The sequence below is a fragment of the Chenopodium album genome, chromosome 9 (assembly GCF_948465745.1).
Source record: "Chenopodium album chromosome 9, dcCheAlbu1.1, whole genome shotgun sequence".
Lineage (NCBI taxonomy): Eukaryota > Viridiplantae > Streptophyta > Magnoliopsida > Caryophyllales > Amaranthaceae > Chenopodium > Chenopodium album.
The window spans coordinates 67460553-67488012 of NC_137842.1; the positions used below are offsets into that span (position 1 = coordinate 67460553).

Genomic DNA, 27460 nt, shown 5'->3' on the forward strand with positions numbered 1-27460 from the left:
AGAGAAGGAAGTTAGGAACTGAACTGATTGAAGTTGGACAGAACTGAAATTAAGCTGAAGAGAACATGCCCTAACACAAAAGAAAATCCATGATAGGATAAGAGGATGTATATAAGACACAATCTCTCCAAACATTTTTTTTTTTTTTTTTATATATTGAAATCATTTGCTTAAAATTATGTATCAGTCAAAGTGTAACACTTGGAAAGAAAAAAAAAACAAAAAAAAACAAAAAAAAACAAAAAAAAAAAAAACCGAGGGAGGTATGCAACACTTTATCCCAAAATCTATATTACACTTAACAATATATCCCAATATCAAAAATTCTTGTACGATCGGTATAAATACAAGTCATTTACCGTCATACACCAAGATTTCAGTGCTTGTCACCAAGTTAACATGCTACCATCCCCATGATAGTTTAGCTTACTAAATCAAATTAGTCAATTTGAACCTGCATATTAGAGCAATTATAGTAATGGTCAGGTATTAATATATATTATGTCAATGCAACAATACAGAGATAATTACGGTAACTAAGGGCCTGTTCACTTCAGCTTAATTTCAATTCAGTTCAGTTTAGTTCAGCTCCAATCAGTTCAATTCAGTAAATGTAAACATGTCTTAATTAAATGCTAATTTGTTACATCTACGGAATATACAGATTTTTATGTCAGACTAATAATGTTTAAAGCAGTTCCAATTCTGGGTTTCCTGAATTTGGGATGGACCTGATACTAAAATCGTGCCTTCCTAAGCTACATACATGAAATGATCATTTGAAGAATTTGAACATTTGCCTAATCCCAAACCAGAAATTTAACATCTTAAAATATAAGCACGTACATACATGATTTAACACTTTTAAATGATGACATTCTAACATTCACAAATTAAACCTTTTTTGGGCACTTGATGATGGTGGCAAATACTTATATAAACTAGACATTACAAAGCAAGTCGTGACAACATATATATATTCATAATTTATACTAAACGTGATTAAATGAAAGATATTAATCTCAATATTATCTTACACAAAGCCACATTTAGTGGATCAACGACTGAGACACAGGTGATCACGAAAGCTATGTGTGTATATGTACGATCTGACGACTAAACTGATCACAACCATAAGATAAAGCAATATAAGTGAGACAAGTAGCAAAGTTAATAAAAGAAGTCACAAGCAATTTTATTGATTAGGAATCGTTAACATCTGCGGTCCTAAAATTCACATGGTCTGTTAAGAATATACGAAGTAATCTTCAGGCAAGAAGAAAGTGACTTGTAAACTAATGGGTGCCTTAGAAACAAATGGAGCTACTCATCTCCCTTAATCTAGGACATTATGTGGCTGTGTGTAATCCCTCGACGAGTCCAGTAAATTAGTCTATATTCATTAAAGGAATACCGCGATTCATCTAGTATAAATAGCAACTTAAGGCTTTACAAAATTATTCATCACACTCAACAACTTATCTCTTCCTAAAAGCCACTTCTCCTCCTCCCAACTTAAAATATTTCAATCTCTCGTTTGAGCAATTTCATCGCGAAGATGGCCATTCATTGCCCTTTAGTGCTCTCTAATGACAAGCAAGTTCTTACAAAATATCAGCAAGTACCAAAGGGGTATATCCCAGTTTATGTAGGTGATCAGGGTGATAAGAAGAGATATGTGGTGCCGCTTTCTTACTTAAGCCACCCTTCATTTCAAGACTTGTTACAGCTTGCTGAACAAGAGTTCGGGTTTAATCATTCTATGGGCGGTCTCACAATTCCATGCTCAGAAGAAGCGTTCTTTGAACTAACCTCTGAGCTAAACTGAACGATGAGAAGATGGACCAATAACGAACCATTGATCTCTAACCTTTTTGAGCTCTTATTGACCTAAGCCATAGCAAATTAACACTGTACATATGTATATTTTTCTCCAACTGCCTCATTCAAATGGGTGGTTCTCAATATATTTTGATTAACTTGTATACATTTTTGTTAAAGGACCAACTCAACCAAAAGTTTAAGCTAATGGTTGAAGCTCAGAATTGGTTTATGTACTCTATCAATTTCAATACATCTGCCTTAATTTTAAGTCTTATTGTGTCTCAGATTTTACTGTTGTTTATCATTGTCCTGCAAATTAAAGAACAAATCTTATGTTTCGATACTCTCTTAATACAATGAATATGTGTTTACTATTTAACACAAATGGCAAACCAAGAATTGACTGCTTCTTCGTTTTACAAAACTTTCTATCTTCTTTTTGGCAAACTACAGCATAAAAAAGTACTGCAGTGAGCTGGGTTGATTGTGTTTATATAATCATCATATGAACAGCCAAAACACTCCATTGCGAAAAACTTTGATTGTATTACTTAAAGCTTGAAATCTAAATACAATAACAAATGAAGAAGTAAAAATCTTGCAAATTAAGTTTTTCTACACAATAACAAATAAACATACCTTTTCAATTAAATTAACTCTCTCAATAAATAGCTTTTCAAACAGATATATATACATCAATTCATTGATATTCCTAGTACAAAGTTGCAACAGAGGATTTTCATATAAGACTAAAATTATTCCTCTGTATAGTCATATTCTAAACACAAAATGTGCCAACTCAGCGTATTCGAGACCTTTTTCAGACACAGACCTTACATACTCTTATCCATGAGCAATGTTGTACACAATTATGAATCAAACATATAGGAAGAATTAAACAAGTCTTTTGGCTTACTTGCTGGTAGCTAGTCAAATACAGCTATTGAATGCAGAACAATATCTGAGGCCAGCGACGAACACATAGGAAGTTACGGAAACTATATATGGAAACATATTGCCTAAGTTGATTGAAAACATCTACAAGATAAAGTATTAAAGTGATCAGATGAGGCAACAACTCGATTAGACCATTAATCAAAATGAGTCGTACCTTAATCACCATCTGGGTCCTGATGTATATTTGGTATGCGCCGTTCACATGGGTATGTAATGCATATATTTTACAAGCATTGCAAATGATAAAAGGCAAAAAACGACAGACAATAAAAGCACTTCATCTAGCAATAATGCAAGTTGTTTCCTTTGAAACAAAGACATGTGAGAGCTAAAACAAGGTGGGTCAGCCATGTTCGTCTACATAAGTTTTCTATGAAGTAGTTCTCCTTAGTATATATAAAGCTCGCTAAGCCTTTGTTTATTTCATCACACTCAAAAACTTCAACTCTTCCTTGCAAATTAAAAGATTATTTTTAGAAAATTCTGTTTTTCTCGATCTCTTTCAAACAAATTTCATCAAGGATGGCAATCCGTTTCCCTTCTGTACTTTCTAATGCAAGGCAAATACTTACAAGAAATCAGCAAGTAGTACCAAAGGGGTATATCCCGGTTTATGTAGGGGATAAGGCTGATAAGAAGAGATATATGGTGCCGCTTTCTTACTTGAGCAACCCTGTATTCCAAGACTTGTTACAGCGTGCTGAAGAAGAGTTCGGGTTTAATCATCCTATGGGAGGTCTCACAATTCCTTGCTCTGAAGAAAAATTCTTCAGCCTAACTTCTGAACTGAATTGTTAACAGAAAGATAAGAAGAACAAACAGATCGATCTGTCATACTTTCTACTCTAACTTAGCGGTTTTTCATTCATCTTAGACAAACTAACATTGTACAGATATACTTTTCCCCCATCTGCATCATTCAGAAGGGTGGTTCTCAATACATTATTTAATGAACGTAAATTTGGGATCATAATAGCCTCACTTTTCATTTTTCGCTTGTCAAATTTCTATTTGATCTTTCTTCATATACAATCTCTGATTCTCCCCAACTGAGTTATGCAAATGTGATTAATACGAATGGAAAAGTAGGATATAACACGCGTATGCTGTAACTTGGCATCATAACGAAAGCAATTAAGAGTGTTCACTAAAACTCTTATATCACCATCATTATGTTATGATCATCCCTAAACATATATAATTAGATCACAGCTTCCGTCAGTCCAAAACCATCAGTTTAGAAACATACAAAAAATTGATGCCCCTTTCATCTTCCTAGCAGTCAGTCAACGCCTGAGTCAACTTTGTACCTCCTGCTAACTCTCCCATCAGGAGTCATGGAATCTACATATATTCTGTACTATGAGTATTAAAATTACGGTCAAGAGATTCTAACTTCCGTGGCAAACCAATACCTAGGCAAAAACCGATACCTAGGCAAATACAGAAACTGACAGGATGGAATTTTAATGGGGTTGTCAATAGGGAGCAAGAAGCACAGAAGTCGGTAAAAAAAATACTTACTGTATTGATGAGGCATATGAACCTAAGACTTAATTTATCCTAGACCACAATGTTAATGACTAGGTCAACACTTAACAATTCATTGGTATGGCCTTATGGGTACAAAAATTAGATTGTATGGCCAATATGAAGGTGAAAACAAAGTATTCAGAAAGCTGAGTTCCATAACTTTTTCAAGTTTTTAACTGTACTATTAACAGCATAATTTTATAGGATGTTGACTGTGACAGAGCGCATAATATGAGCCAGGAAATAGATTCAGTACTTGTAGACTCAGTAAACAGCAACCAGTGAGTCCACAAAAAACCTAATTAATATGACTTAAACCTGAGCATCTGAGTCCTTACATTGCATCTACCAAGTGCGCGATTTCACATGGACATGTCACATTATCATTTGCAAGCATTGACTGTGACAGAGCGCATAATACGAGCCAGGAAATAGATTCAGTACTTGTAGCCGTAGGACTGGTCTGGCCAGAACCCTCATGTACTTCAGGTGGAGCTGCACCCCCTCAAGTTAACATGTGGGTCGAAACATGGGTACATAGATAGAATAACAGGGCATTTCTAAACTAAAAATAAACAAGGCCATGTGAAGGTCGTCTTCTCTGTGTGGGTCTGTCTTCTCTACTCATATTACACATAACAGCCACAAATCAATATGCTCCGTATTATAAATAGCACCAAAGGCCTTAGCAATTCCATCACATTCAAACTTCTCAATCTCTTGCAAAGCCTAAATCAACCTTCTGAAGCATTCCTTTCTTTTTCTCTCTAAGCACAATTTCCTCACAAAAAATGGCAATTCGCTTCCCTTCTGTACTCTCTAACACAAAGCAAATTCGTACAAAAAATCAACAAGTAGTTCCAAAGGGGTACGTACCGGTTTATGTAGGAGAGCAAGCTGAAAAGAAGAGATTTGTGGTTCCACTTTCTTACTTGAGCCACCCCGTATTTCAAGACTTGTTACAGCGCGCTGAAGAAGAATATGGGTTCAATCATCCCATGGGTGCTCTTACCATTCCTTGCTCTGAAGACACATTCTTTACTCTTACTTCTGAACTTAGGTGCTAATAATAGAAGATAAGAACAACAACATGATGTTTCACTTGCTGTTCTAATTTTTTTCGGGTTTTTTTAGATCAAATTGATACCCAAAAAAAAAAACTGTACAGACTGATGTAACTTTTTCCCCCCTATCTGCATCATTCAGTGGGGTGGTATTCATTTTCTATACATTTATTGATTCCATTTTCAGATTTCAGTTTTACTTATTTGCAGTTTTCCAGTTTGCCAAGTTCTATAATTAAATGTGACTTTTTTTTTACATTTTGGTGATGCTCACAATCAATTAATAGATCGAAAATGAGTAAATGACTAATGAGAGAGATTATAAGCTTATTTTGTGGTTAACACTGAAAGATTAATTTTTCAAAGAAGCTGGATTAGAGTATCAAAAACCAATTTAACTTAAAACATATATTTTCGTCCACTCGTAGTCTCTTTGATCCGTCAGAAAAGAATGTTAATATATATAGATCTCATATTGAAATATTCTTGACTTGCAGATTGGTAGGTAAGATACTCAAAAGAAAACCTCTAACTAAAGGTCGTGAAAATATATATATTATGCATAATTTTTGTACTGAAAACAAAAAAAGGAAGGGTTCATGTCCTTTCTATGCTTTTCAGGGAAAAAAAAAAATTTGTATTTTGGTTGTATTTTTTAGATTCAATCACACAAGCAAGACATTTTTTTTTTCCCCAGATTCTTAAGTAAAACATGGAAAGAACAATTTATAGTACTTAAACAAAAAAAAATGGAAAAGATGGCTAAAATGCTTGACACCTTCCCAAAGAACAAGACTATATTGTGGTATAAAAATCTTAGATTTTCCATCTCTACATCAAACTACTCTCAAACCACAATTCTCCAATTTTAGTATACATTTTCATCTCATTTACCTTATATTTGTTGAAGTTAATGCAGCCTGAACACTGAGCAGTTTCGATACTCTTGCTCAGTAATACCACAATATCAGGAGTCTAAACAGCACTTAACTTATTTGGTGTCCAAAAAAAGAAGAAAAATACTCAAAAGACTTTCATTCCTAAATACTCTATATACAAATTTTCTTAAGTTGCTTACACATAAAAGTAGGATCTAAAAGCTCATAAATTAGCAGCACAGTGTTTGCTTCTTGTCATTTTAAACAGAGCAGATTGAAAATGGCAGGTTTCAGGGCACTACTACTTCTGGCCTTAACTCTGAATGTAAGTTTTGCAGTTCTCGGAAGAAGAACTAAAGGTGATGTTGGTGTCTGCTATGGGCTCGTTGGAGACAATCTACCCTCTCCAAAGGATGTGGTCAGTCTCTATAAACGACACAACATCCGGAAGATGAGGATATTTGAGCCATATCCAGAAGTGCTTGAAGCTCTAAGAGGGAGCAATATCGAACTCACATTGGGTGTTAAGAATACTGATATACCAACTCTTGCATCGAGTGAAGATGCAGCTAATTCGTGGTTCATTAGCAATGTTCATCCTTATGTCAATGACATCCGGATAACATACATCAGTGTTGGTAATGAGGTTATACCAGGAGAATTTAGCGATTCTATTTTGCCTGCCATGCAGAATCTGCAGAATGTCCTCAGGAGCAATAATCTCGGTATGTGATTACAGATCAACCTCCAAGAGGAGATTGCATTGAGCTTAAATCAACCCTAAATCAGAACTATGACTTCCATTAATCTTACGAGTCGGTTCTTGTTTATTATTGCTATAATACACTTTTAATTTATATTATTTCCTGCTGGAACTAGGAACGAGGACAACCACAGTGGTGCATTCAGCAGTGCTAGGAACTTCTTTCCCACCCTCAGCAGCCACATTTTCAGATAGCGCTCGCCCCTTTATCAGCGGAATTATACAATTTCTATCATCACAAAAGTCCCCACTGTTGGTTAATCTCTATCCTTATTTTCCCTATGCTGCAGACCCGGAAAACATAAGACTAGACTATGCACAATTCAGGACAACTGAACCACTGATCAAGGATGGAGCTCTGAGGTACTCCAACCTCCTTGATGCCATGCTTGATGGTTTCTTCTCGGCAATGGAGAAAGAGGGTGTCAATGATGTTAACATCATAATATCTGAGACCGGTTGGCCCCATGATGGGAATGGCAATATCACAACTCCAGGTCTTGCGGCTACTTACAACCGAAATTTCATACATCATGTTAATGACTTTGAAGGGACTCCAAAGAGGCCAGCGGCATTACTAGAAGGATTCATTTTTGCTATGTTCGATGAAGATTTGAAGGATCCTGGTGTTGAGCAACATTGGGGACTTTTCAGCCCCAACATGCAACCAAATTACAATATATTTGGTTGAATTAAAAATTTTGTAAGAGAGACTATGCAAAAGAATATGGCCTTTAACTTTTCTATTTAATCATATAAAGGCAGTTAGGAGAGCAAAATTTGGTGGATATAACATTATAACCTGATTAAACTATACGGAAAATTTTCATATACAACTCATAAATATAGGGCTTTCTACTTACAGATTTTCATCAGTCCAGGGAAAGATTCCCAGTACGAATTTTGCGCTGCTGATGCGTGATTTCTTTGGCTAATCTTAATTGAGATAATCCCATTTGTGCTTGTGCTTGTCCTTGTGTTTGTGCCTGATTCCCAGTAAATGAAGGAACAAGTTTTGGCTGAAGCCATTTTTTTACAGCAAATCCATTGATTTTGATTTTTCCACTCGATTCAGATCCTTGATATGGTAGCCGTAATCTCCTAAATAAAGCTCCAATTGCTTGACTAAGCCTGCAATAAGAAATGACACAATAAATTGCTATTAGGCATGTTTGCTGGGTTTTTTTTAGCTAAGTTGTGCCAAATCTACACAATTAAAATTGCATTAGAGTATTAACGATTGAGAATTAAAATCTAAACATTTTTTTAGAGCCTTTAGAGGATCCTGAAGCTTGCTAGGATAAAGTAAGTGCAAAGAATATGGCAACGGAAAAAAAAAAAAAAAAAAAAAAAAAAAAAAAAAAAAAAAAAAAAAAGATCCTTTATATAAAATTGCATTTGGTGCATCTTCACACTTTCCTCCAGCAGAAATTTGTATTTTTCCTAAACAATGCAAATGCTTTCCTTGCAATAAATAATCTACAAAGTACAAACTACAGTGCATACCATAAACCTTGAGGCCACCATATAAGTAGTTCTCGAGATAGCTCAAACAATCAAACGCAATCTCAATCTATATTCAGAAAACCCATTTAAGTGCTTATAGCATGACTAACCTTGCAGAGAGATTGATTGTTTTTTCTCCTTTAGGACGTGCAATGTCTGTTGTCTCCACAGGCAGTGAAATAGTTATACTGGGCACCTTTGCACCTGCATAATTATTCAAATTAAGCGATCAAGGTCTTTTATGCATTCGGCAATTACAACATATTTTGACTCGGACATTAATGCCATAGAATAGCAACTTTTCAGAGAGCTGTGGAGTGGACAAACTAATATGGTAATCTCTCTGCGGAAGAAATTTCAACATTTATTGATCAGGCTCACTTCTGCAATTTTGGCAAGGCAATGCCAAGATAGCAGCTTCTAGAAAAAGCAAGGACCCCAATGGCTCATATTGGTAGAAGTCAATTTTGGGCAATTGACAAAAATGAGTTTTTGTCTAATAATAGGTGGAAAATCTGCGATATGAATGTCCATGTTAAATTTTTAATATATGTACACTGCCAAGAATGTGTACATGCAATAATTCCTGTGCCACTCATACCCACTATATCAGGAAGTAACAAGGGATGTTGAGAATTATCAATAAATACAACAAGCTGAGAATTAAAATTGCATTACCATGACAATACATGGGAAATTCTATTCAAATATTCACACAATTTGTTTCCATTTGTCACTGTTCTAACTCCAACTGAGCCATAAACTCGTGTATACAGAAAGCAACTTCAGAAGATAGAATACTAGGGGAAAAAGAGACCTAAAATCCCTGCAACATACATCCATCAAATAGCTATATCCCAACATGACCACAAATTATATGCAAAACATTGCGGTCCAAGCAAATTACAAAAGATTGATGAAACACGGGTGAGAGAGAATTGGGATGAAAAGGACCATCATTAGATGGCTGCTCAGAGCAATAGACCAAGTTCGACTGAAGATAGAAAAACTATACAAAGTATATAATAATTCAGAATCTACTAGGACATGCAGACCAAAAAAAAAAAAATTCTAAGATCACCAAGATAATAGACACAGCAGGGTTTCATGTAAAAGATAAAGAGGACAATTCAACTTGATGAAAATAGAGTGCATGCATCAATAATACATTAATAAGAAAAGATAAGCTTAATCATACCAGCAGCAAGACGATGCTTGAGTCCTTTTAAAACTGTTAGGATATATACCTGAGAGAATATGATGAACAAGAATTGATTAGCAGTCAGCATCGAATGAATAATATGCAAAAAGTAAACAGAATTGAGCAGCAATCCTAAAGTATTCCCTATTTCAATTATGTCAGGCAGCTAAAAGGATTCCATGATTCTGATATTAGTAATCTAGACTGAAAAGTACTTTAGTTTATATCTCTACTATTAAACAATGTGCTAGATATCTATACTGTAGAAATGTGTCTACTTGGGAACAAGACAACAACAGAAGCAGCATATATGAACATGTCTGGAGCTAGCAAAGAGATGGTGCAATTAATGAGCACCCCTGAAGAGAGAGGAAAGGACAGGTTGGATACCATACTATTCAATGAAAATTAAAGCCCCATGCATGATATAAATACCTTAAACACTGCAGTTTCATACCAAGACAAAAATAATGGATGAATGTTTCGGTTGATTTGGAATTTATCAAAGGATGAAGTATTATGGTTAACGAAAATTTGGGAAAATAATAATCAAAGACATGTTCAAATGCAGAACATGGGTGATTAATCATCATACTCTTAAACTGGGTCTACCACCAAAATAACAGGTGGCAACAGATCATATCACTACTTGGATTCAAAGAGCAATGAATAAATATATATGGACATTGTGTGTACTTAGCCGAGTTCATTTTGTGATCATGCTGGTCTTGAAACATGATAAAGGTTCCCTCAAAAAAAAATTACAGATCCCAGTTGTCCAAAATGTAACCAATGCTAAGAAGGCAGAGGAGGGGGAGGGGAGGGGAGGTGGGTGGCGGACTCACCTCTGCTACGTGAATGTTCAAATCTGTTGCATCAATTACAATGGGACTTTCTTTAAAGGAAGCACCAGGTACTATGCCAAGTGAAGCAGCTTCCTAAAAGAAAAAGAAAAAAAAAAAAAAAAAAGTCCAGATATTATCTTCAATGAGAGAAGAAGTATTAATGAAATTAGCATAAGATTAATCGGGCTGCACAAAATCTCTTCTAAGTTTGTTTGATGTAATTGAAAATTTTACAATAAGAAAGTGAAACCAATACCTTAGGCACGTGCGTTAGATGCATATCATATCATATGAAAAGACCATTATAACCAACTGACCCTAATACAGTAATACATAAAGATTCAAATAATGTGTATCATCACACGAGAGCTTATAAGCAAATTGTTATAATTAGTAAATAACCTGTTTCTCTAGTGTATATCCTTTGTCGAAGACTGAACCTTTTATTTGTTGTGGAGGGGGGGGGGGGGGGTGGGGGGTGGGGTTGAACTTGTATAGTTTGAAGGAAAAATATAAATTGAAGTGCTGCTACAATTCTAATCATGTTTAAAATATCAACAAAATCAATTCAGACACAAACATCATCCATGAAAGACCGCATGAGTCTACATGATGTAGTAGTGAAAAGATGGAAGGGTGAGTTAGTATACAGCTAACCTCAAACAACGAAAAAGAACGAGGGTCATATTCTGCAAAACCGTCTATCAATGGAAAGAGGCTTGCACTTCTTGATGTTTCAGCATTGATTCCCAAAGTCTCAATAAGCCTCTTCTTCAAGGATACATCTTTTGGTAGCTGTAAACATCCCAAAACTTGAGAAAGAATATCCATAGAAGGGACCAAACCAGATCCTATCATTTCACGGTAAATCATTAAAGCCAAGGATGCCCTGAAGACAACAGAAGAGAAAAAGGGGAAAACGTCTTAGACATAATATTTGTAATACTGCGTACAACATTTCAACGAGCATACATTAAAAAAGCCACACATATGTGAGCGTATGAAATATAACTAAGTAATCTTAGCCAAACGATTAAATGAGAACAGCCTAGATTTCCTCTTTACTAATATGTGCTCAAGACCGTGCCAATTCTGATTTAGAAGAAATCAAAGGAGCTAGAGTATGTATATTGATATTGAAGTGTGAATTCCTTTTACATCGTCAAGTTTGATAATCTAGTGTCATTTGAGGAAATTATTTAAGTGGGCTTTTTAAGTTTCTTAGAGCCTCCATCCAGGGTACAGTGGACCGACCAACCAAGGTAGACCCTCCATCTTCACTACTAATTAAGAGCTAGTAGCCCTAATCGCATGCCTAACACTCATATCCCAACCATCCCTCTTATTCGAATACTTTAGCTTTTAGGGGGAAAGGGGGGGGGGGGGTCTTTCAGTTGCTGTAAGACTGCTTCTCTTTCAATATGTGGGAGAATGTGTACCAAAACTTAACTAATTTTTCAGTTCAATCATCCAAGTGACCTTATACCATGAGATATATACAAAAGAAGGTTAGTCCTCTTAATGAAAAAGAAGCAAATCTTAAACCAAATGTGCCCTGGAACTTTTACCAATGGTTAGTAAAAAAACATCCTGAAGTGTCAAGTGTCCATTAGAAGAACCAATGCAGGTTAAGTCCTTTTAATGGAAAAAAAATTATTAAGATTTCTTAAACAGATGTGAACTGGAACTTTTCACCATTGGTTGGTTAAAAAAAAAAATTAAAAAAAATAACTGAAGTAGTTCCATTAGAGTATCCAGTGTAGGATTTCCCCCACCCCCCACAAATTTTAGCCACATAGCTCCAGTGAAGAAAAGTCGGCAAAGGAACTTGTTTCAGCCATATGTCACTTTGTTATGTCAAAATGAAGAAAAGTGATGACAATAAGCACACAAAATAAATCAATCCATCAACATATAGAGGGCAGATGGAATACCATTTGCTGTCAATTTGCGGACGTCCAGACTTAAAAGATAAAACAGGCTCACCAATTGTAGAAGCCCTCTCATATCTCCGGTAGCACATTTCTGTAAGATGCATTGCAGCAACAGAAATCAATTACAAAAATATTTTTATGTTAAAAATAAATTAATATATTTAAAAAGATATTAGGAAAAATATAAAAAAGAAACACTCTGTTGCAAAAAGCTTTATAATATATAAAGACATATAAACCCATAAAACAAGAAGGGTAACAAGCAAGGCCTATAAAAATGACTAGATGAAGGTTTGATAATGTTTTTCGAACCAGAAACTGCATCATTGCCAAGAGCATAGTGAGGTTCTTAAACAACACAGTCATTCACTCAGAACTTGGGGAGCACAAAAAATGATAATCAAATGCTTCAAAGTACATATCCTTAATATTGCAAGAAACTCAAACCTTTTACAAGAAACCACTTAAGATACTCAAGATAGAGTATTGATTTGCCAGAACATTTACAGTGTGTTTTGATGAAGAAAAGGGGAGGAAAAGAAGGGGAGGTAAGGGAGGAGGAGGAGAAAGGGAAAGGGAAGGGGGGGGGGGGGGGGGGGGGGGGGGGAGAATGACGAGTTTCCCTTCCAAGTCTCTCCATTGTTGGAGAGATCAATTTCTTACAATTTAATCCCTCCATTTCTCTCCTTCCTGATTTGGTATCCAAATGAAAGATACTCCACCCCTCCATTTTCTTTCCCTCCATCTCCCTCAATCCAAATACACTGTTAAAAGAGAAAACACTTGTATGCATTTCACTTATATAAAGCATGAATAATACATTAGAATGGACCAAGGTGCTTGATCAAAGAAATTTTAAATGAGTTAATCAATAAATCTTTTGAACTTACTTATAAGACATTTACACATGATATGGCTGAAGGAAACACCGTCAGCTTTTGCTTGAGAAAATAGTGCAAGGCCTACTTCTAAATTATCCATTCTGCAAAGCACAAGAACCATCATAAACCCTTCTTTCAAGAATCTAGAAGCCTCTCAGGAGCTAGAATAAAGAACAAATGCATAAGATCTGAAGACAAATTTTCAGAGTTCATCAAAGCAGTAACTTTCTGTGTCTAGGGCCTTAAACAAAGGTTCCACCAAAAAATATAGTAATTCATTGGACATAAGAAAAGAGAAATTACTTTTCACTTGCCGCTATTAGAATGGAGTAAGTGATATTATTTGGCCTCAAGTTGAGTTTCTGCATTTCTGTCAGAACATCCAGAGCCTTCTGCATTTGGTCAGCATCACCTGCGTGGACAATTCCAGGGTCAATTTTATTGCAAAAGCCTCCACAAGCCTGATAATTTGTCAGGAACAAGTTTCAGTAATATGGCTTTTTATCCTTCCACATTGACGGTGTTTCATGTTAAGAGTTCATAAATTTGCTGGGTTCACCTTCTAATTGTTTCCTTAATCTTTACTGGAATTATAGAATAACAATCATACTAATCCCATTTTGAATTTTCCATAAGCCAATTTTATACACTAACTACTTGCAAGAAATTCTTTTTGCTTTGTAGTAAACAAACATGAGCAATCTATGGAGATTATGTTTCCTATATTTGCATAAACCATTTTGATACACTAATTCTTTGTTGTTATTGTCAATCTGTTGTTATCAGTTTAACACTAGAGTTCCATATGAAATTTGCAATCTTGGTTTCATAGTTCATGGAAATCAGAAACTGGAAGAACATTAAATGTTTTGCTAAAGCTTTTCAACAAAACTGATGAGCAATGATTAAAATAAATGATACATCTTACAATTGCTCCCATTTTTCTGCTAGAGATACTAATGTCAAAGATATACATTGGCAAATGTGAATACTCAAAACAAGAGAACATTAGGAAATGTACCATATTGAACTTGAATTCACAACCCTAAGGCCTCAGCATTTTATATATTTATTACCCTTTAACAATAAATTTAGATACATCAAAAACAGTATATAGACAGAGTAACTTACAGAGTGCAGTAATTAAGGCATTTACAGTTGAAACTGTGGGTTTCATATTCATAGCTTTGATTTGCTCAAAAAGCTCGAGTGCCTTCTCCCAATTTTGGGTCTGAAATCAGTATTAGACATTATGGTCATTATCATGACAAATTTTGCATCATATAGCATAGACCCTTTTTTTTAATTTTTTTTTTTTGGAATGGGAACATAGACCTAGAATATAAAAACAAAGGGAACAAGTAACATGGCAAAGTCAAATTTCAAGAAACTCATTTAGCCATCTGGCCGGAGCCATGATAGGATTTTTTTTTTTTTCCCACTCATTCCATTAAATTGGGAAGGATACTAAAATCACTGAACCAAATCCTACAAGCTATAGGCAGCGTGCAATGTAAAGTTTTTAAATAATATGTGAGTGAATAGGGCTTGGATTACTTAATTTAAATTTTTCGGTTAAATTTTTTCGTAACAATAACTAGTGTGTTTTTAGGATTTAAAATAAAAATTTGTCAGTTTCTTCTTGGGCACGGTCAGCTTCCCGTGTAAAATGCAATTCTATGCTACTATTAGTAGGTCAAGTCAATGGTTCAGTCAAATCACATATTTATGGGTTTGAAGTGCATTTAAAACTTACTATTCATGGGCTTCAAGATTTCAAGTCTATTCGTGGTTAGTCGGTTCAATATTTTACTATATCTATCTGCGAGTAATTTTGGTTTAACTTACAGCTCTGGGCAGGGGGCAGTTAGGCATATCAAATAGAGATACTTTGGTAAACCTGAACATTATATTTAAAAAACTAAAAAAAATAATAATCAATTAAAGGCTATGATCCAACACACTAATCATCATCATCATCATCAACAACAACAACAACAACAACAACAACAACAACAACAACAGCAACAAAGCCTTAGTGTTCTAAATTTCTAATGCTCAAAGACCACTCACAAACTTTGCAATGCCGTATGATACATACATTGCTACATGCCCCCATCAACAAGCTTGAAATGACCAGAATAAAAAAAAAGTAAGAGATACATACATTGCTACAGGCCCCCATCAACGAGCTGTATGCAATAATTCCTGGATTCATCCCTTCAGTTCTTGCATCTTGCAGAACCTCAAAAGCAGCATCAAGGTTACCAGCATGCCCAGCAACATCTATTAAGGCACTAAAAAACATCTGCATGAAACATGAGAAGCTTGAGTGTATTAAGCAAATACATCAACAAAGACGAAAGGATTACTAACAGCACGAAAAGATGAATTTTCTATAATTGACTACTAACAAAGATGAATACTATGAATGACACACTAATCACCCTATGACAGCTCACTGAAAAGAATTATAGTACTCCCTGCATCCCCGAATAAAAGTATTATTTGTTCTTGCACACATTTTCAAGTAGGTAAAAAAGAAAAACGACCAAAAAAAAATAGCAGAGTTTGGTTGATTTAAAGTGGGAAGAAGAAAAAAAAAAGAGTTGAGGGTTTGGTTGATTAAAAAAAGAGTGATAGTGAGGTTTAATTGATTAAAAGTTAATAATGTAAGAGATTAAGGTAAAATGAGAGTTTTATTTAAGGATAAGGTTGTAGGGTGAAAAAGGACTTTTATTTGGGGAAGGATTATGAATTTCCTAGTAAAAATAGATAAATAAATAAAAATAAAAAAAAGGGGGGGGGGGGGGGGGGGGGGGGGGGGGGGGGGGGGCAACTGCTACATCTAAATTAGACATTAGATCCATTAAAAAAAAAATAGACATTAGATTGCCAAGCATTACCTCATCAGGGACCACACCCTTCCTTTTCATGTCAGCATATATGTTGCATGCAAAATCCCAATCACCAGTCTGACTGCAACTATTAGCAGCAATTGTGTAAAGCTCTGGAGAGCCTTTAATGTCGAATTGCTCCATCATAGCATATACTTCTTTCACTCGATCAACCTAGAAAATGCAGATTGTTATTGAGGGTTTTAAAATGATTGATTTGCATAGCAGTAAATAAGGACAATCACAGCAGGCCGATAACTTGAATGTAACACGGTTAAGAGACTCTTTACCTGACCAGCGCTGGTACAGGCTCTTATCAGAGCGCCAATAGTAAAGTGATCAGGGTCAATAGGCTGTAGTTCAGATCTCATTTCTGCCAGCACATCAAAAGCACGTTCCACTGCTTTAGACTGGCCACACGCAGTGATAAGTGCATTGAATACAACTCGATCTGGCTTCACATTCTACTGCATATAGGTATGCTATCAATTGGCTTTTAGAGGTACTGAGGAAGCAATGCACAGACAGTCCAAAAAATAATCAAATTCATCTCCAAACATTCAATAACTACACACCTTAGACCTTAAAATCCCATACACACCAAAGGCTTTAGCTACTTGACCAGCTCTTGCACAACCATCAATAAGAGCTCCATACGTATGAAGATTTGGTTCCACACCAGCATTCACCATTTCATGAAAGACCTGATGAAGAATTTCCAGAGTGAATTTTAATATACTCAATATGAGAAAAGAAAAGATAACACTGCACACACACACACACACACACACACATTGCACAAAAGAATAATAATTTGGACAACCAACTGTAAAGAAAAACAAATTACCCACAAGAAAAGGAAGAAAGATCTGACAGACTAATTATACTAAAGAAGAGTAAAGCTGCTCAAAATACAAGGTACAACTCATTTTAATCCTAAAAAGCAACTTAAAAAGAATAATGATGAAGCAGACTCACTTCAAACATAGTGTCAACTTTTCCACTTTTAGCACAGGTTGATATCAGAGTAGTGTAAAGTCTACAATCAGCTTTATATCCAGCCTTCTGAACCAGAAGCCAAGCATCAAAAGCTCCTACACACACAATCATAATTGGATCACAATAAAGTGGATCAAATAAAATCAAGAAAAAACCTAAATAAGTTGCCATTTTAAGCTAGAGCTTACCCTCGGAATCTTGTGAAGCAGCACAAACAGACATAAGCATATTGAAAGTACTAAGAGTAGGATTTGGAATCAGCATGGTAAAACGGAAAGCTTCTTTAACAGCCTTTTGTCTTCGACAAAAATCAAAAAACTTAGCATGGTAAATCTGAAACCAAAGCATAAAAGATCAGAACCACAAAGAAAAAAAAAAAAAAAAAAAAGGATTTTTTTTTTATTATTTACTAATCTAAAATTGTAGAATAGAATCTTTCTGAGCATAAGTAAAAGAAAATGTGACTTTACTTTACTCATATCCAATATATCTTTGCTATCCATATCTTCAAGCAACTCTACACATTCTCTTAACCTGATAAATAGAATATGTTATCCAGGAAAAGATGGAGATAGAGAGAAGTATATAAGGTAGGCTACAGAAGAATCCAACAGAAAAGTGAGGTGGAGGCATTAAATGTTAATAGCCTCACCAAAACCTATGCATAATTCTATCTGTTAAAACCAGTATGTCACAAAATTAATGAATTTCAAAGTAAGCAAATTATTTGCCTCAACATCCAGCTATACGTGAAATCTCAAAACTTGGAAACAAAGCTTCTTAAAATCAATACCTGCCACTTTTCAGCAAGCGGTTGTAAGATCTCATATGCTTAGGTATAGTGTGTTGGCTATTAGCTTCAGGTGAAGTCGCATCAGGAGAATCAGAAACACTTCGGTGGTCATATAGCAAAGAACGGGCCCTTGTTTCTTTTCTTAGACTTCTTTTTAATTTCCGCAAGCCTTTTCCCTCATTAAAAGAGCCTCCTGCATGGGATGCGACAGGCCCGTGTCCTCTGATGCCTGGAAAAATCAAAGCCTAAAAAACAAGTCAGATACTTGATGCACAATCATGACACTCCAAGCCATATAGTAATGATACACAACTGATTGCTGATAATTAATCATGTTCCAGAGATATATTCAGCATAACCTGTAGCTTGGAAAAAATCTTCTTGCAACATGTTAGGGGCAGAATTCCTCGTAGTCACAGGGAAGTTGTTTTTCACCAAATGAGATGCTTGAGTGGATGATCCATTTATTCCCAGCAAATGCTTTGGGTTGTCTGATGCAACTGAATTCTCATAAAACATGTACAGCTCATCTCTAACAGATCTTGTTCTTTCTTGATTGCTAGATTTTTGAAGTTTGAAATCATCCTGATCGCGATTTTGTTCTATAAGATTACTATCTTTTGTGAATGTGGTATCCACAAGTGCAATCACGGTATCCTTCATCTCATCAACATTAACAGGTGAATTAAGATTCAAATCAGTCTCCACTCCACAACTTACAGAGTCTGATTCTTCAGTTAAGTTGACAGGTGGTTGCAGAGATTCAGGAGATGCCTCTGGAACAGATAGCCCTATTTCTACAATCTTCTCCGAAAGTACAGAAGCTATGGCCCCTACATTCTGAAAATTAGAATCAAGAAAATCTGCTGATTCCACATCAGATGTTTTCAAAGGTGTCAAAGAGGGATCTTCATAAGACAAATTGATCCTACCTTCATTTTCCTTTAAGGTGGTTTCTACAACTTCTGATAGTGAAGAATTTTTATCCTCAAAACTTTCCACGTCAAAGTATTCGGAAGATTCCTCTATAAGAGAGAGACCAATTTCCTCACTCTTCACTGAAAGTGCAGAAGCAATAGCCCCTAAATCATGAAAACTAGAATCAAGAAAATCTGCAGACTCAGCATCTGGTATATCTTTAGGTGTTGCAACATGATCCTGATTTGACAATTCAGTGCCACCCTCATTATCATTAATATTGGTTTCTTTGACTTCTGATAAAGAGTAACTTGGCTCCTTGACACTTTCTATCTGAAGATGTTGAGAAGATGTATGTGGAAGAGGCAGGTCTATTTCTCTCTTCTCCATAAGCGCAGAAGCAACAGCCCCTATTTCTTGAAATTTTGAATCAGCAAAATCTGTTTGTCCGATTGCAGTTGTATCTTCTGGTATTGATGAAGAACCTTTCCATGACAAATTGACCCTGCCCACATTATCCTCAGAGATGCTTTCTCCTGGTGATGGAAAATTTATCTCCTTCAAACTTCCCATCTGAAGATGTGCAGCATCTTTTGGACTATAAAACCCCACTTTTCTTGTACCTTTTTCTTTTTGGTTATACTCAGAAGATGGAACCTATAGAGCGGCAATGAGAGGGAAATATCAGAAGTAATCATCCCTACTCCAATACAGGGTATATTTTAATGGAAAAAAAATTAATAAAAAAAAAGAGGGGGGGGGGGGGGGGATACTATGAGGGATTACCAAAAACCACTAAAATACTATACCGCGGATTAGGAAAGAAATAGATACTCTGTAAATGAAATTTGTTTTCTGATGCCTTAGGATGTTTACCAAAAAGGTCATCAATTACAAATTCAAATTCTACTTATCTATCATCTATTTCTATTGTGCACCAGAAAATAACTGAAATGACAACAGGTGAAAAAGGAAAACCCTAGAGTCATGTTTACTAACAAAAAAAATAATATAAAATATATTTTCTTCATCGTCATACATCTTCCAATTATTTCAGTGGCTTTTGCACCCGTACAATCAACAATTTTCCTTCTTCCTCTTGTAATTGTTCCTACCTAAATAACCCTCCCACTCGGCTCTTACAGTGACTCCCGGCCTTTTGTTCATCAATGTTCTTCTTTCCTGTCCAAAATTTGTCCATCTCAAATGAGAAGAGTCAAATTTTGTAGAGTTTGACCAATAAAAATCTAGTACTCATCCATTTTTGCTTTTGTATCAGATTTTGGACATATCTTATGCATAGTATGCAAAAGGTGCAACTAAGATTTTAGCTACTTATTAGCTATAAATTGATTTAAAAAGTAAAATAACAGGAAGTATGTAGAAAAAAAAATTATTAATGAGTATAACCATATTGCCTCTTAAAGTCGATCATTCAATACTTCGTCCTTTTTTTTCAGATGAAACCCTTCTAAATTTACACAGGCAAATCACTTGAACGCAGGCAATCTTATGCCGAAAATCGAGAATTGCACAACCTCCTTCCAACAAATTACTAACTCAAAATGCCATCCATAAACTACTACTTTCAAAATTGCGGCATAAAAACATACTTCAATGGCTACAATTCCAAGAATCTTATCCACTAATACCACAATTTACTTTAAAATGATTGTTTTTTCTATATATGCTCAGACAAATTAAGACAATTACCAGATACAAGTTGAGTAATACACAAAATAATCATCTCTTCAACAATCACATCAATTCTCATCCAAAAATTACAAAATCTTACAGCAAAAAAAAAATTGAAGAGAGAGAAAGACTGAAATCAAACCTTTTTCCTTTTGGAATAGTAAAAATTGGAGAAAACCACAGCGACGGCAGAAACCGTCATCGCAGCGACGATAACAGCAACAATCGGAACCGAATTCAACGAAGCGACGGGAACTTGAGTGGTATGAAAGCGAAGACGCTTGCATTTCCGACGAGAATTGAGCCTCAATTTTGGGGAAATTCCGAAGAAATCACTGCGAATTGATTGAATTCTGGAGATACATAAACAAACAGACGAAGAAGATGAAGATGATGAAGAAGACGAAGAAAATCGAGGAATTAGGGCTAGGGTTTGCGTGGTAGGAGAATAGAGAGCATCCATGAAAGATGAGGAGAGAGAAAATTGGAGAGATGAGGATGAAGATGATGAAGATGAAATGGAGGTTGAGAGTGAGGTAGTAGACTAGTTTTGGATGATGATGAATGAAGGAACTTTTTTTTATTTTTATTTTTATTTTATTTTTTGGGTTATTGTGGTTTGCTGACGTGGCATTGTTAATGATTTTAGGACTAATCCCCAAAATGGTAGTTAGTTTAGTTGATGTTTTAGAAGTATTAGAACTTTTTGGGAATCCTTTGTGGCGCCAAACTTCTACAACTGTATTACGGAGTAAATTAATACCCCTATTAATCTCTCTACCAAAATATGTGAGAAAATATATTCTCACATTTGATAATTAAATAAGCAGCAATCATTTGGTAGACTGTACACCTGAATATATATAACAACCTTTGGTGAAAATATGTGCATCACATTGACTAAAATGCATATCAATGCACAATTTTGATTATTTATACTTCCTTGGTGTTTTTTTTTTTTCGTTAATTTGTTTGTAAAATTGGTAGTTGTATAAGTAAAATATTACTTAAAAATTTAAAATACACTAGAGTAATAGTTTATTTAAAAACTTAAAATATTAGGAATGCAAGAGAAGAAACATGGTAAAGGCTACACATACTGTTGTATGTGGTCCCTACCTACAACCTTACTTTGTCATGTTTTTATTGACTACAATATTGGGCCCACGTTCCATTAGAATTCAATTTATATTAGAATTCTAATTTTCTCCCCCTTTTTAACGATATGTCAAATTTTCTCCCCCTTTTTAATGATGTGTCAAATTTCTAGTGGTGTTGTATGTAGGGACAACATACAATGATTGTATGTGTATCAGCTCTCGAAAAATAATAGTTATATAAAAATGTAGAATTGAGGACAATGTGAAAAGAGAAATATAATTCAAAATGTAGAAAAAAAAATCCAGAATAACATCAGCTATTCATTAGTGACAATTAGGGGTGTCAATTCGGTTTAACGGTTTGGGTTTGGGTTGGATTTATCAGTTTCGGGTTATAACGGATTGATTTATAACGGGTTGAAATAATAAGCGGGTCGGTTTGGGTCGGTTTTGAAAATTATCGGGGTCAGTTCGGCTTGGTTTTTTTAATTGCAGTTTCTATTCGGACCGGGTCCTTATCGGGTCGGGTTCTAGTCGGTTCGGGTCATAATCAATTTGGGTTGACCCGGGTCGGTTTGAAAACGGGTTTAGCCCGTTTAATGTGGGTTTCGGTTAAAAACAGTTCGAGTCGTAATTAGGACGGGTCGTAATTGGTTCGAGTCATAATCAGTTTGGGTTTAACTGGGTCGGTTCGAAAATGGGTTTCGGTTCAAAACAGATCGGGTGAAATCGGGTCCAATCATTATCGTTTCAGGTTATACGCGGTTTAGATTGAACTTGGTTGGTTTGAAAACGAGTTTACCCAATTTGAAGCGGGTTTCTAATCAAATCATATCGGGTTAAAATTGAGTCGGATGATTATCGAGTCGAATTAGTCAGACAACGGATAGGAACGAGTCATGTTATAATCAAGTCAAGTCATAAATAAGTTGGGTCTATCGAGTAGTGGGTTGAAACAGATTAGATCATAAACATATTAGGTAACAGGTTGTAAATGACTCAGTCATAACGGGTTACGGGTTTTAAACGGTTTGATCACAACGGGTTACGGGTCATAAACGGTTCGGTCACAACGGGTTACGGGTTGGAACGATTTAGGTTTATCGGATTTTTATCGGGTCTTAACGGTTTTCGGTTTAAAACGGGTCGGGTTACTACCGGGTTTAAACGTAATCGGTTTGGGTTGCTTTCAGTTTCGGGTTGTAACAGTTTGGCTTGATAACGGGTCGGGTTAGTAACGGTTCGCACAAATTCGGTTCAGTTCAATTTCGGGTTGGAAAAAATTGAGTCGGGTCAGTTTTCGGTTTCCAAAAAACGGGCTTTAAACAGTTCAGTTCCTTTTCGGATCGATTCGAAACAGTCGGGTTTAACGGTTCGGGTCAAAAACTGACAGCTCTAGTGACAATATGGTAGATATAAGCAAACAAACTAGAAACTTCTGTTATAACACACATTACAATATGCAGGGAACATCATATCATAAATTATTACACACATATTACATATCCTTTACTTAACACAGTTCCTTTCTTATTACACACATTGCAATATACATAGGGTAACATAAAATAATCATATGTTACCAATACACCACACATAATCACACTACATTATTCATATACAACACCATAAAATATCTCTTACCTTTATTAAACAGGGTCTTAGACATAAACGTAGTATTCTACTAAAATACAGATCTTCTGAATCACTTCAATATTCATTAGTTTGACTACCTGCAACAGCATACACTTTCCTGCATCTCTGGAACTTGACTTGTTGAACCTGATCATAGCATAAGCAACAACAAATCTCTTCAGTAATTAAGTTTCATCACTGCACAAAGGGTCATTATTAATTTCATTCCTATCGAGTTTTTCTATAATAATAATGCAAGTAATATTACCTTGACAGCCCAGCATTTCAATGGGCACCTAATTCTCGAGATCCAGGACATAAGAAACATTGATACACAGAACGTCTTTTACTTTAGGGTATTGAGACCATTCTGTCAAGTCCTTGGGGCTTTTCCTATCGAAGAATGAATATGGCATGTATGAAATCGCCAATTCTTTGAGGCTTTCAATGTGTTCCAAGCCATGTGGTAGCATCTTGAGTTTCAGACAACCATTGATCTTCAAGTGAAATAGTTGAGGCATAGCTCCATCTTCTACTATCCAAACTTCTAAGTTCTCCAGGCCTTTTAAAGTGAGGTACTCGAGCTTTGGAAATTTCTCCTTAGAGCATCTCATAGTTTTCCCCACGTAAGAAGCATGCTTTAAACTAAGCTTCTTCAATGAAGACAGTTTCTCAAGGACTTCCATAGGATCAGACTGGAATTTGGTATCGTCCAAAGATAACCGGGTTAATTTTTCAGGAAGTTTTATAGAAGTAATTGATCGCTCTACCTCCCTTCTCACCCATAATTTAAGGAGGTTAGTGCAGCTTTCAAGTTTTTGAGGCTTTTCTTTTAATACTTTACCATAAAGCTTGAGTGACACATGCTCAAGGCGTTTTAAGTTTGAGGTTGAAGATCCAAGGAGGGGTATGATGCTTTCATCTTTATCCAGAAATTCACATGAAGAAAATCTTTTGAGGTTGGAAAGCCATTTAACATCTTCTGCTCTGCATATGTTGCAGAAGTTTGAGAGTGTCTCTAAGTTTTGTAAACCCTTGAGTTGGAGATTTTTCGCTTTGTGACGGAGAATGAATGCTTTTGAAGGCAAGTAAAGATGAATCAGGCACTCCATCCTCCACAACACATCCGGTATTCTCACAGCAACAAATGAAAGAACACGTAAATCAAGGGTTTGTAAACTCCTTAAATGCTGCATTGTTGAAGGCAACTTGGAAATCAAGCTACCTCTTAAGCTCAAGTACCTCAAGTAGATCAAATTTCCAACTTCGTTTGGAAAACTATGAACTTCAATATTTTCGACATGGAGGACTCTCAACTATGTCCAATCATTGAATGCTGTTTTCAGATACCTCTTTAAAGGCGCCAATATTTCTTTATTTGACAGTGTGTTGAAGAACAACAATGAGCGAATATATCTCAAGTGTCGGGGAAGTTTGCCTGAATCATTCTTAATGTAGTAAATTGCCAATCGACGAATTCTGTTCTCTTCTAGTGTTGGAGATTCAAAATGCTTGGAAGAAGTACCTACACGTTGATAGTTGGTAAACATACCATGGTATTGATCTTCTTGATCGTCGCCACCAAGTGGAACTATACTAAGCCAATTATCTTGTGATGCTTTGGCCACGCATAGGCTACTGATTAGACCATGGAGTATACATGATTTCGGCTTTCCTAATCCGTCCCTAGTTACCACCTGCACCAACGACCTCTCTACCAATTCACCCAAGCATTTTTCAGCAACACCTTTTGAAATTTCATTAGCTACAGAAGAAACAAGATCTTCTGCTTCCCAGAGCAGAATAATTTTCTTAGCAGGTATCTGCAGGTTTCTCAAGAAATATCCCAAATATAGGAAGCATGGTTTGAGCTGATAAGGGAGATCATAATAGCTCAATTCTAGTACTGGACTTAGTATATGCTCGTCATCATCAATCAAGGACTTGATATAATCTAACACTTTTTGCCACTCCTCCTTTTTCTTTTTGGTTGCTAAAACTCCTCCAAGCACAGATACTGCTAATGGAAGGCCTTTACAGTAGACGAGCATATCCTTCATTAGTTTTTCAGCTTCATCTACACAGGATTAACATGTAGAAGAAGAATACAGTAAGATTTTGCAATAGCAGATGCAGAAGAATACAAAATCATGAAGCACAGTCTTCAAGTCAGCTGAGGATGCCAGCAGATCGAGAGTATATAGGATTACTACTTTTAAGTTTACATCTAGTGCCATTTAATATTGTAATACTGAAACAGCTTCATAAAATAGCAACACAACAACTAATAATTGTGCATCATATATACATTATATTATGCATGTTATCCATATTATGAAAGACATAACAGTTCTAACAAAAATATTTTTTTCAACCTATTTAGTTTGCGGTTATAAATTGTGGGTGTATTAAATTTGTATTAAATATTGTAAAGAAAGTTCATGTTCATTACTATGCTAATGAAATTCTATCCTTACTCGTGTTTTGTTCGTAGATTCTCATTACAATTTTACAATAGTTCTATTGTTTGATAATGATTAGGGACGACAAACTGGAATTATTTTGGATAGTGGCATGAGATAAGAGTTTCTTCACAACATCACAATATAAAATCATTACCATTACCACTAACAAAACAAGACTTCTAGTTCTGATAGTCACATTATCCAATCCTATATACTTCGTATAAGTAATAAAGAGGAGACTAAGCAATCCCCACAAGGACCTCAAAAATTTAATTCAGCTTACTGAACAAGAAGAAACTTAATTGGAAGTTAACAAGAATTAAAGAGAGGTATTTCAGGAATCAAGAAAATGATATAAATATGTGATATTCAAAACCAGAACATAACTATGTTGTTACCTTCTGGAAATTTTAGTGATTGAAGAACATTTTCGAGTTTCTCCATTAGGACCTGCATGCACTGTTTCTCATCTAAGGGTGGCAACGGATGAATATAGACATTGTTATGTACATGTTCTGCCACTTCTTTTAGCTGATTTGTGATCAATAACTTACTCCCAATATCAGAACGTAACATTGGGAAGGATTTCTGCAAACTATCCCAAACCTCCTTTCCCCAAAGGCCATCTAGCACAACAAGACATCTTTGAATGGACAAAGCCTTGTGGAGCTCACTTTTGAGTTCAGAATCCGTCAACTGAATTATATACTCCTTTGATTTGGTAGAAAGGCAGCTTAGAAGGTCTGAGTAAATTGTTGTATTCCGGCATGGTTGGGAAACATAAGCCCAGGCAAAGGCCTCAAAGTGTATCCTGATTCTTTCGTCTTGAAAAATTTTCTTAGCCAAAAAGGTCTTTCCAACGCCAGCAACTCCACATATAGAAACAACTCTGTACTCTTTACTACTTGTCAATTTATTTACCACTTCAGACAAATCACCATCCCGCCCAATCAAATTCTCTTCCACATGGTTGTCGAAACTAGTCTTTTTTCTCAATAGCCAAGATGATGAGCTTTCTGCCTTCTTAAGCTCGATGCCATACATATTGATCTTGGAGGTCAGAAGAGAGATCTTACGCTTCAAAGCTTTAATATCAGAACCAATCCGATGAAGTAATCTACAATACAACACAAACTTTGAATATTTTTTAACCCTGTCTATAAAATTTCCTTGCCTTCTTTTCTTAATAACATCTTTAACTATGCGGATAGTCTCAATTGTGTCCTCAATTTCATTGGAAAATTCTCTGAACTGAGCAATCCACCTCCGAGCCAAGATATTATTGCTATGGTTTTCATCAATATCTCTCAGATAGCACTGCATCCAGATAAATTCATCTCGTAGCTCCTTCACCATACCTTCCACCTTATGCAAGTATTTTGCTTCATCAACAACCAATCTTCCAAGCCGCTGCACGGCTGATTGGATTTCAGACATCCTACTTTTAAGTCAAGGACTATATCAGAATTAGATTAATACCACAAACTATAGATCTGAATGCTAGAACATACTGTACTTAATAGCACTGATTATTATCCAACTTTTTTTTTTTTTTTTGACAGCAATTATTAT

General features: G+C 35.6%; 4 protein-coding genes and 1 pseudogene across 5 annotated transcripts; 3 read left to right on the forward strand and 2 right to left on the reverse strand.

The window, feature by feature from the left end:
* Nucleotides 1-1558: 1558 nt before the first annotated feature.
* On the forward strand, nucleotides 1559-1828 carry LOC145558028 (auxin-induced protein 15A-like). The gene has a single exon (XM_081619181.1). It carries the CDS (start codon nucleotides 1559-1561, stop codon nucleotides 1826-1828), a length of 270 nt encoding a protein of 89 aa, XP_081475307.1.
* A 1475-nt stretch (nucleotides 1829-3303) lies between these two features.
* On the forward strand, nucleotides 3304-3579 carry LOC145558029 (auxin-responsive protein SAUR21-like). The gene has a single exon (XM_081619182.1). The coding sequence runs from the start codon at nucleotides 3304-3306 to the stop codon at nucleotides 3577-3579; it is 276 nt and encodes a 91-aa protein (XP_081475308.1).
* Nucleotides 3580-6536: 2957 nt separating this feature from the next.
* On the forward strand, nucleotides 6537-7710 carry LOC145558030 (putative glucan endo-1,3-beta-glucosidase BG4 pseudogene; annotated as a pseudogene).
* Nucleotides 7711-7735: 25 nt separating this feature from the next.
* On the reverse strand, nucleotides 7736-21151 carry LOC145558909 (pentatricopeptide repeat-containing protein MRL1, chloroplastic-like). Of its 2 annotated transcripts, XM_081620276.1 has the most exons (20): nucleotides 20831-21151; nucleotides 19008-19650; nucleotides 18435-18938; nucleotides 18076-18304; nucleotides 17753-17816; nucleotides 17471-17615; nucleotides 17262-17377; nucleotides 16859-16987; nucleotides 16574-16747; nucleotides 16293-16457; nucleotides 15554-15694; nucleotides 14518-14617; nucleotides 13690-13798; nucleotides 13396-13487; nucleotides 12506-12596; nucleotides 11229-11460; nucleotides 10572-10664; nucleotides 9724-9772; nucleotides 8636-8729; nucleotides 7736-8150 (listed from the first exon to the last, which is right to left on the reverse strand). In XM_081620276.1, the coding sequence occupies exons 1-20, from the start codon at nucleotides 21149-21151 to the stop codon at nucleotides 7892-7894; spliced, it is 3750 nt and encodes a 1249-aa protein (XP_081476402.1). In that variant the 3' UTR covers nucleotides 7736-7891. The 2 variants fall into 2 exon arrangements, with proteins under 2 accessions (XP_081476402.1, XP_081476400.1); XM_081620274.1 differs by having other exon boundaries at nucleotides 18435-19650.
* Nucleotides 21152-23230: 2079 nt separating this feature from the next.
* LOC145558031 (putative disease resistance protein At1g50180) lies at nucleotides 23231-27315 on the reverse strand. The gene is made up of 4 exons (XM_081619185.1): nucleotides 26287-27315; nucleotides 24774-25500; nucleotides 23692-24701; nucleotides 23231-23570 (listed from the first exon to the last, which is right to left on the reverse strand). The coding sequence occupies exons 1-3, from the start codon at nucleotides 27242-27244 to the stop codon at nucleotides 23720-23722; spliced, it is 2667 nt and encodes an 888-aa protein (XP_081475311.1). The 5' UTR covers nucleotides 27245-27315; the 3' UTR covers nucleotides 23231-23570; nucleotides 23692-23719.
* Between the last annotated feature and the right edge of the window lie 145 nt (nucleotides 27316-27460).